The 13754-nt window shown below is 43.7% G+C and overlaps 1 protein-coding gene across 1 annotated transcript in view; it reads left to right on the forward strand.

Annotated features, from left to right (window-relative positions):
• UBE2A (ubiquitin conjugating enzyme E2 A) overlaps positions 1-13754 on the forward strand; it is an 82416-nt gene that overhangs the window by 66322 nt on the left and 2340 nt on the right. Inside the window, exons 2-5 of the mRNA XM_001927284.4 lie at positions 6502-6740; positions 6869-6949; positions 7346-7371; positions 13380-13469. Of these exons, the coding sequence (XP_001927319.2) occupies positions 6502-6740; positions 6869-6949; positions 7346-7371; positions 13380-13469 (436 nt within the window). The remainder of the gene's footprint in view (positions 1-6501; positions 6741-6868; positions 6950-7345; positions 7372-13379; positions 13470-13754) is intronic.

Genomic DNA, 13754 nt, shown 5'->3' on the forward strand with positions numbered 1-13754 from the left:
CCGGTAAGGAGGGACAAGTGTACCACATACAGTTTCTGTCCCAGCTACTTAAATCTGCCATGGCAGCGCAAAAGCAGCCTTAGTGAAAGTTTATTTGTGGACACTGACAATTGAATTTCATATCATCTTCGTTGGTCATGAAATATGATTAAGTACTACTCTTCTTGGAATTTCCATTGTAGCACAGCAGGTTAAGAACCCAACTAGTATCCATGAGGATGTGGGTTTGATCCCTGGCCTTGCTCAGTGGGTTAAGGACATGGCATTGCTATGAACTGCGGTGTAGGTCTTGGATGTGGCTCGTACCTGGCATTGCTGCGGCTGTGGTGTAGGCCAGCAGCTGCAGCTCTGATTCAAACCCTAGCCTGGGAACCTCCGTATGCTGCAGGTACGGCCATAAAAAGAAAAAGAAAAAAAATACTATTCTTCATTCTTTTCAGCCATATAAAAATAGGGAAATTCATTTTTCACTTGCGGGCCGTAGGAAAAAAGCTGGCAGGCTGGATTCCATTGTAGTTTGCTGGTGGATGTGGCTGGTTTGATTGAATCCCCATGTGCAACACTGCAGCCATATGCATTCATTTTCTATTGCTGCTGTAACAAATCACCACAAACTTTGTGGCTTAAGAAAACTCAAACTAAAAAAAAAAAAAAAAAGAAGAAAGAAAGAAAGAAAGAAAACTCAAACTTATTATCTTCCCATTCTGGCGAGCAGAAGTCCAAAATCAATCTCACTGGTCTACAGTCAAGATATCAGCTGGGGAGTTCCCATGGTGGCGCAGTGGTTAACGAATCTGACTAGGAACCATGAGGTTGCGGGTTGGTCCCTGCACTTGCTCAGTGGGTTAACAATCCGGCATTGCCGTGAGCTGTGGTGTAAGTTGCAGACGCGGCTCGGATCCAGCGTTGCTGTGGCTCTGGCGTAGGCCGGTGGCTACAGCTCCGATTTGACCCCTAGCCTGGGAACCTCCATATGCCGCGGGAGCGGCCCAAGAAATAGCAAAAAGACAAAAAAAAAAAAAATAGATTAAAGGAAAGATATCAGCTGGGCTGATTACTCCTAGACACTCCAGGGAAAGAACTCATTCTCCGCCTCCTCCTGCTCCTAGAGGCTGCCAGCATCCCTTGGCTCCTTAGCTGGTGGCTGCATCACTGCAATCTCTGCTTCCACCATCTCATGGCTTTCACTCTGAATTCAGACTCCATTCCTCTTCTCGTGTGATGACATCAGGACCACCTGTTTAATCCTGGCTAATCTCCCTATCTCGAGATTCTAAATTTAACCGCATCTGCAAAAGTTCCTTCTGCCATATAAGGTAACGTGTTCACAGGTTTAGGAAATGGAGCTAAGGACACAGAGCTCTTGGCGAGGGGGTGCATTACTCAGCCTACCTCACCATGCCTTTGTTTTCCTTGATTGAGCAGTTCAGCAGGAAGTGAAATCCTGTGTTCATGACCCTAATTTCCCCATTTCTCTAAGTTTCACAATTTCTCACTCTCTCTTTTTCTCCCTCCTCTCTCCCTCCCTCTCTATTTTCCCTTGTGTCCTAGGGACTGTAGGTGGACAGCATACCTTTACTGCCAAGGACATACACTGTGACAACTGTTGTCTCCTGTAAGTGATTCTCTTGACTTGTCTTCCAAGATTACTGGAGTCAAAGAAAAAAAAATTTTTTTTTGTCTTTTTGTCTCTTTAGGGCTGCACCTGCGGCATATGGAGGTTCCCAGGCTAGGATCTACACCACAGCTCACGGCAACGCCCGATCCTTAACCCACTGAGCAAGATTGAACCTGAAACCTCATGGTTCCTAGTTGGATTCATTTCCGCTGCGCCACGATGGCAACTCCAAAGAAAATCTTTTGATTTTATTTTCTTTTGTTCCTGGGTTGCTATTTGTATTAAATGTTATCGATCAAAGTAGAAACTACAGGAAAATAAAATTCCTTGCCTTCACTGGGTAACAGAAATACAAAGTCCCAGCAGGATAAGGCAGGAAATGATATTTTATTTGGTCTCTCTCTTCAACCCAAAATAGTTCAGGAAAATCACAATCTATTCTGCATTTAGAAACATGAATGAAATTCCACAATTTCCCCAGTCATATAGTCCCATATTTTTCACAGCACTTCCTTTGAGGAAAATTCTCAAATCCTTACCTATGAACAATTTGGAATTTTAAATCTTCTCTGCAACTGCATGGCTAACACACTTTTTATTTCTTGGTCTTTTTAGGGCCTCCTGTGGCATATGGAGGTTCCCAGGCTAGGGGTTGAACAAGAGCTGCAGCTTCCAGCCTACACCACAGCCACAGCAACGCCAGATCCAAGCCACATCTGCGACCTACCCCACAGCTCATGGCAACGCCGGATCCTTAACCCACTGAGCAAGGCCAGGTACCAAACCTGCATCCTCATGGATACTTGTCCGATTCATTTCCGCTGAGCCACGACGGGGAACTCCTAACACACTTTTCTTTAAATTGAAAAGGACTTCTAGCTTCGTGACCCCCATCCTTAAGGGGAGAGGGGGATGTTTGCCTGTGAAGAAGGTATTTCTTCAAGATGTCAAGATGAGAAGTGGGGGGAATCCTTGGCCAGCTGCTATAGTTAGTATATTCTATCCCTATAATTGTCTTTGTCTGTGCTGGAGAACAATCTTCTGTGTGCTGCTTGCTATGACAACCCTGCTTCTGATGAGAACTGTGGGGGCACAGTGTTCCTGCAATGCAATTCCTTTGTGCAGTCAGGAAAAGCTCTCCCCATATCCTGGTGCCATGGGGCTTCCAAACTGCTTTGATTTCTGTTCCTGAGTTTTCCTCATTAGGTCATCAGAGAGCTACGCCTTAGCTATAGAGCAAAGGAGTCTCAGAAAACAGACAAGCCCACAAGAAACTCAAATACATCTCTAGCCTTCAATGAGTTTCAGACATTTATATCCAGCCCCTGATAGCCAGGAGCCTCCCGGACCCTCTCCTCCTCTCTGGTACCTTATATGCTGCCTCTGAATACTATGTTTTCAGTACCTCTCTCTCTCTCTCAGGCTCAAACACCTGTAAAGCTTCCTATCATGCCTAAATTCCTCATCCTGGCCTTTGAGGGCATCTAACTTTTGTCATCTTCACTTTTCCGAGCTGAGGTCTCATCAGTCTCCATTAGCCATGCTAATCTGCCTGCTATCCCCAGATCCTGGTTAAGCACTATGTCCATGTTTGTCCCCTCATAGACACAGCTTAGGTCTTCCCTCCCAAGCCCTGCTTTTATCTCTTCTTTTTTTCCACAATTACAATTTTTTTTTCTCTTTTTACAGCTGCACCTACGGCATATGAAAGTTCCCAGGGCCAGGTGTCAAATCGGGGCTGCAGGCCTACCCCACAGCCATGCAGGATCTGAGCTGAGTCTGCAGCCTACGCCACAGCTCGTAGCAATGCCAGATCCTTAACCCAGTGAGCGAGGCCAGGGATGGAACTCGCATCCTCACGGTTATTAGTCAGGTTTGTAACCCACTGACCCACAACTGGAACTCTGCTTTCATCTCTTCTGAAACAATATTGAAATAAACCCATTCCAGGAAGCTTGTTCTTTTTTTTTTTTTTTTTTTTTTTTTTTTTTTTTTTTTTTTTGCCTTTTTATGGCCACACCTGTGGCATATGGAAGTTCGGCAGGCTAGGGGCCGGATTAGAGCTACAGCTGCCCGCCTACACCATGGCAACGGCGACACAGGATCTGAGCCGCATCTGCGATCTACACCACAGCTCATGGCAACACCAGATCTCCAACCCACCGAGCGAGACCAGGGATGGAGCCCGCATCCTTATGGATATTTGTCGGATTTGTTTCTGCTCCACCACAATGGGAACTCTCTAGGAAGCTTGTTCTAACCCCAAAAGCCTGATGATTCCTCTGCTGTGCAGTCCCTCCGCATCTGTGGATTCACACATTTCTGCTGTGTCTCTTGCTGCTGCTCCAAAGGCAGAATTCTGACGCAACCTACTTCCTCAAGATTTCTGGTCACTTCTTCCAGCTATTCAGTCAAACACTAATCTAGGTTCTGATATGAGGGAATCTTGTAGATGTAATTGTTCTCAAATCAGATGATTTTAAGATCAGGAGATTATCTGGGGGTGGGCCTGACATAATCAGAGAGCCTTTAAAGTGAACTGGACTCTTCCTGATGAAAGTGATTCAAAGTGTGGGAGGGATTTGATGGGACAGAAATTCTCTGTTGCTGCTTTTGAAGATGGAGTAGGCCACATGCAAGGAATGTTGTGACCTCTAGGAGCTGAGAGTGATCCCAGGCTGGTGGTCAGTGAAGAAATGGGGCCTTCAGTCCTACAACCACAGCTTATGGTTGTGTGTGTGTGTGTGTGTGTGTGTGTGTGTGTGTATGTATTTAGGGCCGTGCCCACGGCATATGGAAGTTCCCAGGCTAGGGGGTGAATCGGAGCTATAGCTGCAGGCCTACACCACAGCTCACAGCAACACTGGATCCATAATCCACTGAGCTAGGCCAGGAATCAAACCAGAGTCCTCAGGCATACTAGCTGGGTTCTTAACCCACTAAGCCACAATGGCAAATCCTTTATTTTTATTTTTTTAATTTTTTGTAATTTGATAAACAGGAATAGCACACTAACACAGTTGCTTTCATAGGACTTGCTTTTGTTGATTTTCTAGGTGTGTATTAGTAGACTGCAAGTTCCTAGATATGAGGAAAGGAGGAGTTTATTTATTTATTTATTTATTTATTTATTTATTTATTTTGGCTCTGCCCGTGGCATACAGAAGGTCCTTGACCAAGGATCCAGCCCCAGCCACAGCAGTGACAACACTGAATCCTTAACAGCTAGGCCACCAGGAAACACCTAAGGTTTTTAAAATCTATTTTGTGTCCCTTTCCCATCACAGCCATAATGTGGTCCTATTTAGAGAGACTGTCCTTAACTGATCTGTTGGAGTTCATCAGAGATATAAATCCTTGGCCAGGAAGGTACTTGTTAAGCAGCAGCTGGAATCCCTACCATTGCCTCCCATGTTAGAAATAGATTTTTGCACATCTGATAGATCCCAGACATCTTCATGTGGATGTCTCACTAGTCCCATGAACTCAGCAAGTCCTCAAATTTCTTATCTCAAAACTGCCCCCCTCTCTATTCCCTAGTTCTGTTAATGGCACCTTCAAACCCCCAATGATTTGGGGGGTTAGAACTTGAGCCATTGTTAACTCCTTCCTCTCTCTTGCCCCCACATTCTGTGTGTTGCCAGATCCTCTCCGTTCATCCCTTCCTCTCCATATTTATTGTCATTGCCTGGTTCAGTATCTCTCACCTGGAATACCTCAAGCGTCTCCTGGTTGCTGTCCTGGGACAGGTCTCTGATGAGCACAGCTCTCATCCTATAGCTTTTCTGCTCAACCACCTTCCAAGGAAGCCATCAGCTTGGCATTCAAAACTCTTCACGACTTAACCCAAAGCTACGTTTCTCATATTTTCAAAAATTCTTAAATGAGTAGTTGCTTACTTTCTAAGTTATTTTGGGTTGACCTTTTAAAACATATTCTTTAAAACTGTTGTTGCTTTTGCAGGTCTCCATACTAACTGTGACTCTTCCCTGCAACCTGCAGCTTTTTCCTGCGCATCTTACCGTTGCTTTTACTTCAGACTCACTGCTCTTCCAATTCTCTGCAGTCGGATACTCTCATACCTTGGACTCTTCTGAACATATAGTAGCCGCTTGGCTTGTTGAACTGCCAAGGGGAAATGTGGTTCCAGAGCCAAATTGTGAGTGCCCTGAGCTACAGCCTCATTCTGCTTGCCTCCAGCTCTCATTCCCTCCCCAGGACACACAACACCATTCCCTTCCGCTTTGGGGGTGATCATTGGCCTGTAGGTTGGGATCTGAATCCTGCACATTCGCACCTTAGAGAAGGGATCCACAGCCAGAACCCTGTCATAGTCGAGGTCGATTTATTCTTTAGATTTTCATTGATTTTAACCAGTCACACACCCTCCTCCCCAGTTGCAAGGGTCCGCAGAGGGGTGGGCCCCCTAGAGTTCCCGCTTTGGGAGAACTGGTTTTGCCTCCGCCCACTCCCTCCTCCTCTAGGTCCGGACTTCCACCCCCTCAGCCACAGTGGTGTGCACTTTAATAAGTGATCGGATCTCAAAAAAAAAAAAAAAAAAAAAAAAGAAAAGAAAAGAAAAAGAAAGAAAAGAAGAAAAAAAGAAATGAAAAGACAGAAAAAGAAACGAGAGAACAGAAAAGAGCTCCCAGAGTTTGGCTTAGAATTGGCAGGTAGAGGTGGTCCCCTTTCCACCACCGGGTCCTCGCGAGTTACAGGCAATTTCCTGCGGCCGGCAGCTCACTTCTCACCCCCCCCACCCCCCGCCACTCCCGCCTCCTGCCGGGGTTTAATGACCTAAGCAACTTTCCGCCCCCCCCCCCGTCCCGTCTTGGTACGTCCTGTCCGGCGTTTGGCGTTCCACCCCCGCCCTTTCCTTCCAGGTTGGTTCAGCCCCCGTCTACTCTGGGGTGGTGCTTAGCCGGCGCCAGACCGACCCTCGACTTCGGAGAGGCAGCGCCGTTCCTTTGGGCGCTTCCCCCTCGGTGCCTTCGGCTCCTTCAGCCTCCTCGGCCGCCTTACCGCCCGCGGGGACCCGGGAGCTCGGTGTATGCCCCACCCCTGACCCCGCTAGAGACATGTCCACCCCGGCTCGGCGGCGCCTCATGAGGGACTTCAAGAGGTAACCCGCCCGGGACGCCGGGGGCCGGGGGCTGCGGTCGGGGCGCTGGGTGGGGCCGGGCGGGCGGCGGGGCGGCCGGCGGCGGGCGCGGGTGCTGGATCGCCGGGCCTCTGTCTGGTTCCCTGAAGGTTGCAGGAAGATCCTCCAGCCGGAGTCAGCGGGGCTCCGTCCGAGAACAACATCATGGTTTGGAACGCGGTCATTTTTGGGTGAGTCTGCTTTCCGGGTGGCGGCGAGGGCTGGGGGACGCGTGTGCCCTCCGGGACCCGGCCGGGCGCGGAGGCGGGGGCAGGGGGAGAGGGTTTGGGGTTGGCTGGGCCTAGGCGCCTCCCCGGAGCCTGTGCCTCGATTAGCTCGGTTCCCGCTGCCAGGGGAACCGTTTGGGGTTCTGAGGGGGGCGGGGCGGGGAGCGGTGGCGCCCCGGTGCGGCGGCCTGCCCGGGCTTTCTGAGCCCCAAACCTCTGTTTGTAGTGGCTTTGCGACCCGGGAAACGGTGGTTTACCGGAGGTGCAGCGGGCAGAGCTCAGAATAGCCGTCTCCTCAGATGAACCGGGGAGAAGGGAAGCCCTGAAGCGGAAACTGACTGGTTTTTCTCTGTGTTTCAGGCCCGAAGGGACCCCGTTTGAGGATGGTAAGAGAGTTTCTTTACCCACCTTTCAGGAGCCTGATCATCTGGGGAAAGGGTTCCCAGTCATCCTGGAAGTGCCTCCTACTTAGGAAGCCGCTTCTCCCTAGCCTCTGCCTGCTAAAGGCTTGAGTGGAATCCAATATGTGGCAGGTTGTTCTGGCTATTGTCCGCTTGACTAGAGCTGCACTTTTTGGCCTCTTTAAAAAACAAAATCTGGGCAAGGTAGTCTCTTTTTAAAAGGAGCATCATACCACTGATGTTAAAGATGTGTGAAGTTCCAGTTGTGATCCTGCTAAATTCAGCCCCACCAAGATACTGAGTTAGTATCAACCCAACCACTTGCTGATAGGCTCAGACACCCCAGGGACCATTTGGCTCAGAATTCTGTCACAAGGGTGGGGACTTTGTTCAGCAGGTGCCTAATAGGTGTTGTTGGATGTTGAATGAATGCAAGAAACCCTTGCACACAACTGTCTGGTTTCGACAATCTGGCACTGATGGTCCGTCAGTCTCCCTGCTTTAAGATGGTCTTTAATGCCACTTTTAATGGCCAGTGCGAGTAGAATATTGTGGGTTTTTTTAATTTTTAAACGAGTTTTCAGCGTGTGCTTTTATCAAGACTTTGTGATAGGTCAGTGATCTCAAGGCCGCTTCGCAATTGAGGGCAGCTGTAATGTAGTCTCTTGACCAGTGTCCAACCTACTTCAAGGTACTACTGTATCTATAGGTACATGATTTTTAGTATTTAAGTTTAGGTTTGACTTTTAAAAACACACATGTTATTTGCTTTTTAGGGATTTTTTTAAAAACTTCTTATTTTAAGATAATTATAGATTCATGTGCCGTTGTAATAAATAATAATATGGAGAGAGGCCCTGTATACCCTTCACCTGCTCCCCTCCTCCTTTGGTAACATCTTAAATGACTACTCTGCAATATCACAACCAGAAAATTGACATGGATATAGTTTTATGTGCACTCAAGTGTGTGTGTGTGTGTATGTGTGTGTATTGTTTTTGAAAGTTTAATAATTTAAACTTTAAAAGATGATTAAAAGTGTTTGAACTACTGATCGGCATCTTTAATATTTGAGGTATTTTTAAAAAGAAAAGGATCTTTCTGTTATTTTTTCCCTCAGTGATTTATTTTCCTTTGGTTATGCCTGTGTACATATGCACACACATATGCACAGAACTCGGTTTGAAGGTTAAAACAGAAACATTTCTGCAAACTACTAAGTACATCTTTCTGTTGCCAAGTCAGATTGCTTTTTGATGCAATCAAAAAAATTGCTTTTTGATGCAATCACAAGATGTTGTGAGATAGGTCAGGATCAACCTTTTCTATGATTTGTCTCAAACACTCAGATTTCCCTAGAAGACAGTCACTGGAATACTTTCTGCCTTCACTCCCTGGGTAAATCCCACTGCTCTTCAAGGCTGCAATAAAAAGCATTGACAGCAGGAGAGTGTGGTCCTGAAGGCGTACTGCTTTGCTGCAGTAAATCATTTGAACTGATCCGTAGCAAGAGCTAGCGAGGCTTCATTTCCCTCTCCTGGATAGATTGGTGCTCGTTCTTCATACTTAAGCTTTCTGTGCAGATTAACTGTATTTGCTTTAGCTTCAGCAGGCTTTGTTTTCACCGACTTCCTTTTGCCTCTTGATTTTACTTAGGCTGCTTTATGCTGGCCACAGCTTGATTAATAGTACATCACTTTGCTGAGGGTTGGCAACTTAAATATTTCAAGTGTGCTTCTCTCATTTTAAGTGGTATGAATTGAAAAGGTACTTATGGAATCCATTATCTACCTGGACCTTCCCCCTTGACAGTACTAGTTCTATTTTTGATGATGTGTATCTTCATCCTGACATTACTGAAAGGAATCACTCAGGCTAAATGACAGTTCCCTTTTCTGATTTGTTCTCTTTGAGCAGTCTGCTATCTAGGAACGCTTCCTCAGGTGTCTAGAACACTGACCATGGCTCCGAATTTTTTGACCATTTAAGAATACCTCTTATTTCAGTTAGGGAATTTACTGGAAAGGTCTGATTAGGGGCAAGTGGCATAGTTGATTTCACTGTTGCCAGTGTGTTATACAAATCAGTAGCTCAAAGCTACTTTTGCTGCTTCCTTGTAAACCATTTGTAGTGGAAATTTCTGGAACAGCCAGGCCCTAGTTAGAGATGAGATTTTAAGAAAAGGAACTCTTAAAGGTATTTTGATTTAACTTAACACACTTGAAGTAGGAGAACTACTACCAAGAGCTTATACTACCAAACAAATCACTGGGGGGGAAGGCTTCCTCCTAAAATATCTTGGTATGTATACCGAATACAGAGGCCGAGGAACAAAGTATTCTTCGTTGCGTCATCTGAAAATTGTTAAGAGACAGTAACATACTGTTTTCATAATAAGATGTTTTCTTAAGAATTTGGTCTAAGTTGTGTGTTTGTTTGTGTGTGTGTGTGTGTATGTGTGTGTGTGTGTGTTTTAGGGCCGCACTCTCAGCATATGGAGGTTCCCAGCCCAGGAGTTGAATCAGAGCTACAGCTGCCAGCCACAGCCACAGCCACGCCAGATCCAAGCCACATCTGTGACCTACACCACAGTTCAGGGCAATGCCGGATCCTTGACCCCCTGAGTGAGGCCAGGGATTGACCCCGCACCCTCAGGGATACTAGTCAGATTTGTTTCTGCTGCGCCACCGTGGGACCTCCAAGATTTTTTTTTAAAGGGTATTTGTTTGCATTTTTTTTTTAAAAAAAAACACATAGATGTTTTTAGTCATGTGTCCTCTACCAGGTCGGTTCCTAGTTGGATTTGTTTCAGCTGTGCCATAACAGGAGCTCCTTTAGCTTTTTTTTTTTTTTTTTTTTTAATGAATCACTTAAAGTCCACTAGGGATGTTCTTAGGGTAAATAAATCCTGTGATGAAGAGTATTTGGGTATTGTCTTAAAAATTAGACTTCAGTCATCAAAAAAAAAATTTTTTTTTTGGTACATGTACTTTGCTTTCTCCTCAGGGGTCACAAACTGGTGACCCAGTTGTAGAAAACACCTACAGAGGTGCTTTCTTTGGCCAATACAATATTTCCAAAAAGTTAAATTTGTGACTGTTTTTAGGCAGAACATACACTCTCTAGTTTAATCATACCACTCCCTATTGCCATACCCCAGCCATTTAACACATTTATCTAATTTTCCTGGTCCCTGTGTATAGTCAGATTAGTTGATAACTTTCCTTACAATGTTTTGGCCTCCTCAGGAAGATGAATAAAATCACTACGGGTTGTGTACAACAATGGTGAGGCTTAAGTTTTCAGATATGTAAAGCCTAGCCTTCTAAATATTCAGAGGGTAAGTTCTAGTCTCAATTACATAATATTCTGGGATTTTTAATGTCCTTAACATTTGTTTTGGACCTCAGAAATTGCATCGAGGGTTGTACTAATGAGGTTCTCATTGTGTGATGTGGCTAAAAGTATGAAATATCCCTTTTAATGTGTACTTTGAGTAAGATTTAGATAAGTCCTAGTTAATATTCAAGTAGACATCAGCAAGTTGTTTCACTTCTCAAGGTATTAAATGAGATGTTCTAAAAGACTTGAGGAACATCTTTGGTAGCTAGGTAACCACATTCTTGAACTTCTGGGCAAGCATTAGGCAGAAAGCTCAAGTCAAGGGTTTTGTGGGCCACCAGCTTATGTACTCAAGTTGCATTTCGCTATGAGTGTTTGATGGAGATCAGAAGGAAAGTGTTTGATATTTGACTTCATTAACTGTATTTTTCTTACTGATCGTGAAATTTGGACTTTTGGATTTTGCCTCCTTCAGCTGGGTCAAGAGATGTGAAACTGGAATTATTGCAACTAAAATATTTATGAAGCACTTATTTTGTGTCACTGTGCATTTTTCCCTCACTTAAGCCTCACGGCAATGTTATGTACTTCCCCAAAGGTTTCACAATTAGCAAATAGCAAAGCAAGGATTTGAACCCAGGTCTGTCTGACTGCACAGCTGATGCTCTTCCCCACTGTTCTCTACTGTTTTCACTTATGCCTGCCTTATGTGTGGCTTTACTGCCTTTAGGTACCGTATTTAATGACCATTTTAATTTAAAGTATCTGGGAGCTCCACATACTATTAAATCTGCCCAATTTTAGAGAAATTTCTTGATAAATCTCTTAAGCTGTAATCTAAGCAGATTTCAACACTCAGCCAAATGTGTTTATACTTGGGATAGATACGGAAGCTCAAAGTTTTGAACTAACACTCCTTCCCACTTTTCTTTCATGTTATAATATAAATAGAACTGAAAAGGAAGATCTATACTTTCTTCTTCAGAAATAGGAAGAGTTATGATCAGGTGGTGATAAAGGCAAAGTGTGTTCTGATGGACTATAGTGTGTTTATTCCAAAATATTTTACTTTTTGTCTTTAATTATACACATAGTATCTTCAGATCTGACTTTCAAGTTTAGGGAGTAACAATAGTTTGGGGGATATAATATGTCTCCATATGTTGCATTTAAATTTTTCTGCAACTTTGGCACACTTGTTCATATGAAGGGCAACTCTGTTAGCGAATTGTTTCCTATGAGCTTGCTGCTTGGAAACAAACTTTTTTGTATTGTTATGTGTACCTGATCTAGCAGTAGAATGATTGTGGTCTTCTCTTTTTTAAATGGAAAACAAAGAGAAAATAAGTTGCTAACTGAAGGAACCAATAACAAGTTATACTCTATCCAAAGCGTGGCCTATGGTATAAGAATAATTTATTAAGTGGATCAGAGGCGTACAGTGGAACATGAATCACCTTATACCAGATTGTAACTGATTCCTTAAGTTTACTTGAAGAAATTTCAGTCAGGAAAAACAACTGCCCGATTGTTTTCTTGAATTTATTAAACCCAATAAAAATAACATTTTGAAGGAAATAATCTCCCCAAATCACAGCATCCAACAATTCTTGAATGAGATCCAGTTTGTCCATTTCTTATAAATAAGTCCACAAGCTAGTATGCTTTAGGGCCTCCTGCTACCTTTGTTGACACATATGTGAGAAAAATAATTCATTTCAGCATAAACAAACATCATTAGAAATTTACTGGAGACATGAACATAGTCTAATGTGGTTTTCAAATTATTTCTGCCATTGATTCCCTCCATTAGTGTGAATAATTGAGTTAGTTTTATGGTGAAGTACCTTGTGAGTCATACTGAAGGGTTTTTAAGAGGAACTGAAGTTTTTTCTTGCTTACATTCAATTGTTTTCATTATGGAGTTACCATTACATGAAAAGGAGCCAGTGAACTTTTATACTTATTCCTTGTTTTTTTAAAAATAATTTGATTATTGATTTGTATTTCTAGCATTAGTTTTTGAACCTTTGTGCTCTCATTCTTTCTAGTCCATTGATGGCGGCCGATTAAAATTGGCCCGAGAGTTCCTGCTCTGGTGGTTCAGGTCACTGCAGAGGCGTGGGTTCAATCCCCAGCCCAGAGCAGTGGGTTAAGGGATCCGGCGTTGACAACAGCTGTCGCTCAGATTCAGTCCCTGGCCTAGGAACTTCCACATGCCATGGGTGTGGCCATAAAATTTTTAAAAAAAAATTTTTAAATTGGCCTTTACTAAGGTCTTTCAGTCTTCTAAAGGAAGAAGGCCGAATTTTGGCTCCACTTGCTTGCCATTTTAAGGATATCTTCAAAAAGTACAGTGGCTAAAGTTATCCTGACGGCAGTAATTTTGAGTGTAAATGGTTATATTCAAGTTTGGGGGTGAATAATGGCAAAACGAAAAACAAATCACCTTTGGGTGGTGAGTCTTACAATGTCTGTCCATTTTTAGGACAATCCCTGGAGCTATATCTCTTACCTGGTCTCTTTTCTCTCTATCCTATACCTTTCCATTATTTCATTTAATACTGGAAAAAGTCATGTAGCATTAAAAGCAAAGTACTACTGAACAAAGTAGTAAATATGTTTTCTTAACCCTTTCTTTTTAACTACAGGAACCTTTAAGCTTACAATAGAATTCACTGAAGAATATCCAAATAAGCCACCAACAGTTAGATTTGTCTCTAAGATGTTTCATCCAAATGGCAAGTATCCCTCACTTTTAATACACTATTTTAAACTACTGCACTGTTTATTTTGGAGGTATCCCACATTTCCTATTTATTTGTAGTACCCGAGTATTTGTTTAAGCATCTTGCTGTTTCCTGAAAGCTGAACTTATTTATGGTGGTTTGTTGCTGTCTTGGTCTGTGGTTTTAGAACTGAAGCAGCGAAGAGACTTTGCTTGGAGTCTCAGAGCCTCCTGGTTTTGATGATTTTCTCATTTAATTACTAAACAAAAATAAGGATGCTCATAGGTTTCTTTTAAT

The sequence above is a fragment of the Sus scrofa genome, chromosome X (assembly GCF_000003025.6).
Source record: "Sus scrofa isolate TJ Tabasco breed Duroc chromosome X, Sscrofa11.1, whole genome shotgun sequence".
NCBI classification, from domain to species: Eukaryota; Metazoa; Chordata; class Mammalia; order Artiodactyla; family Suidae; genus Sus; species Sus scrofa.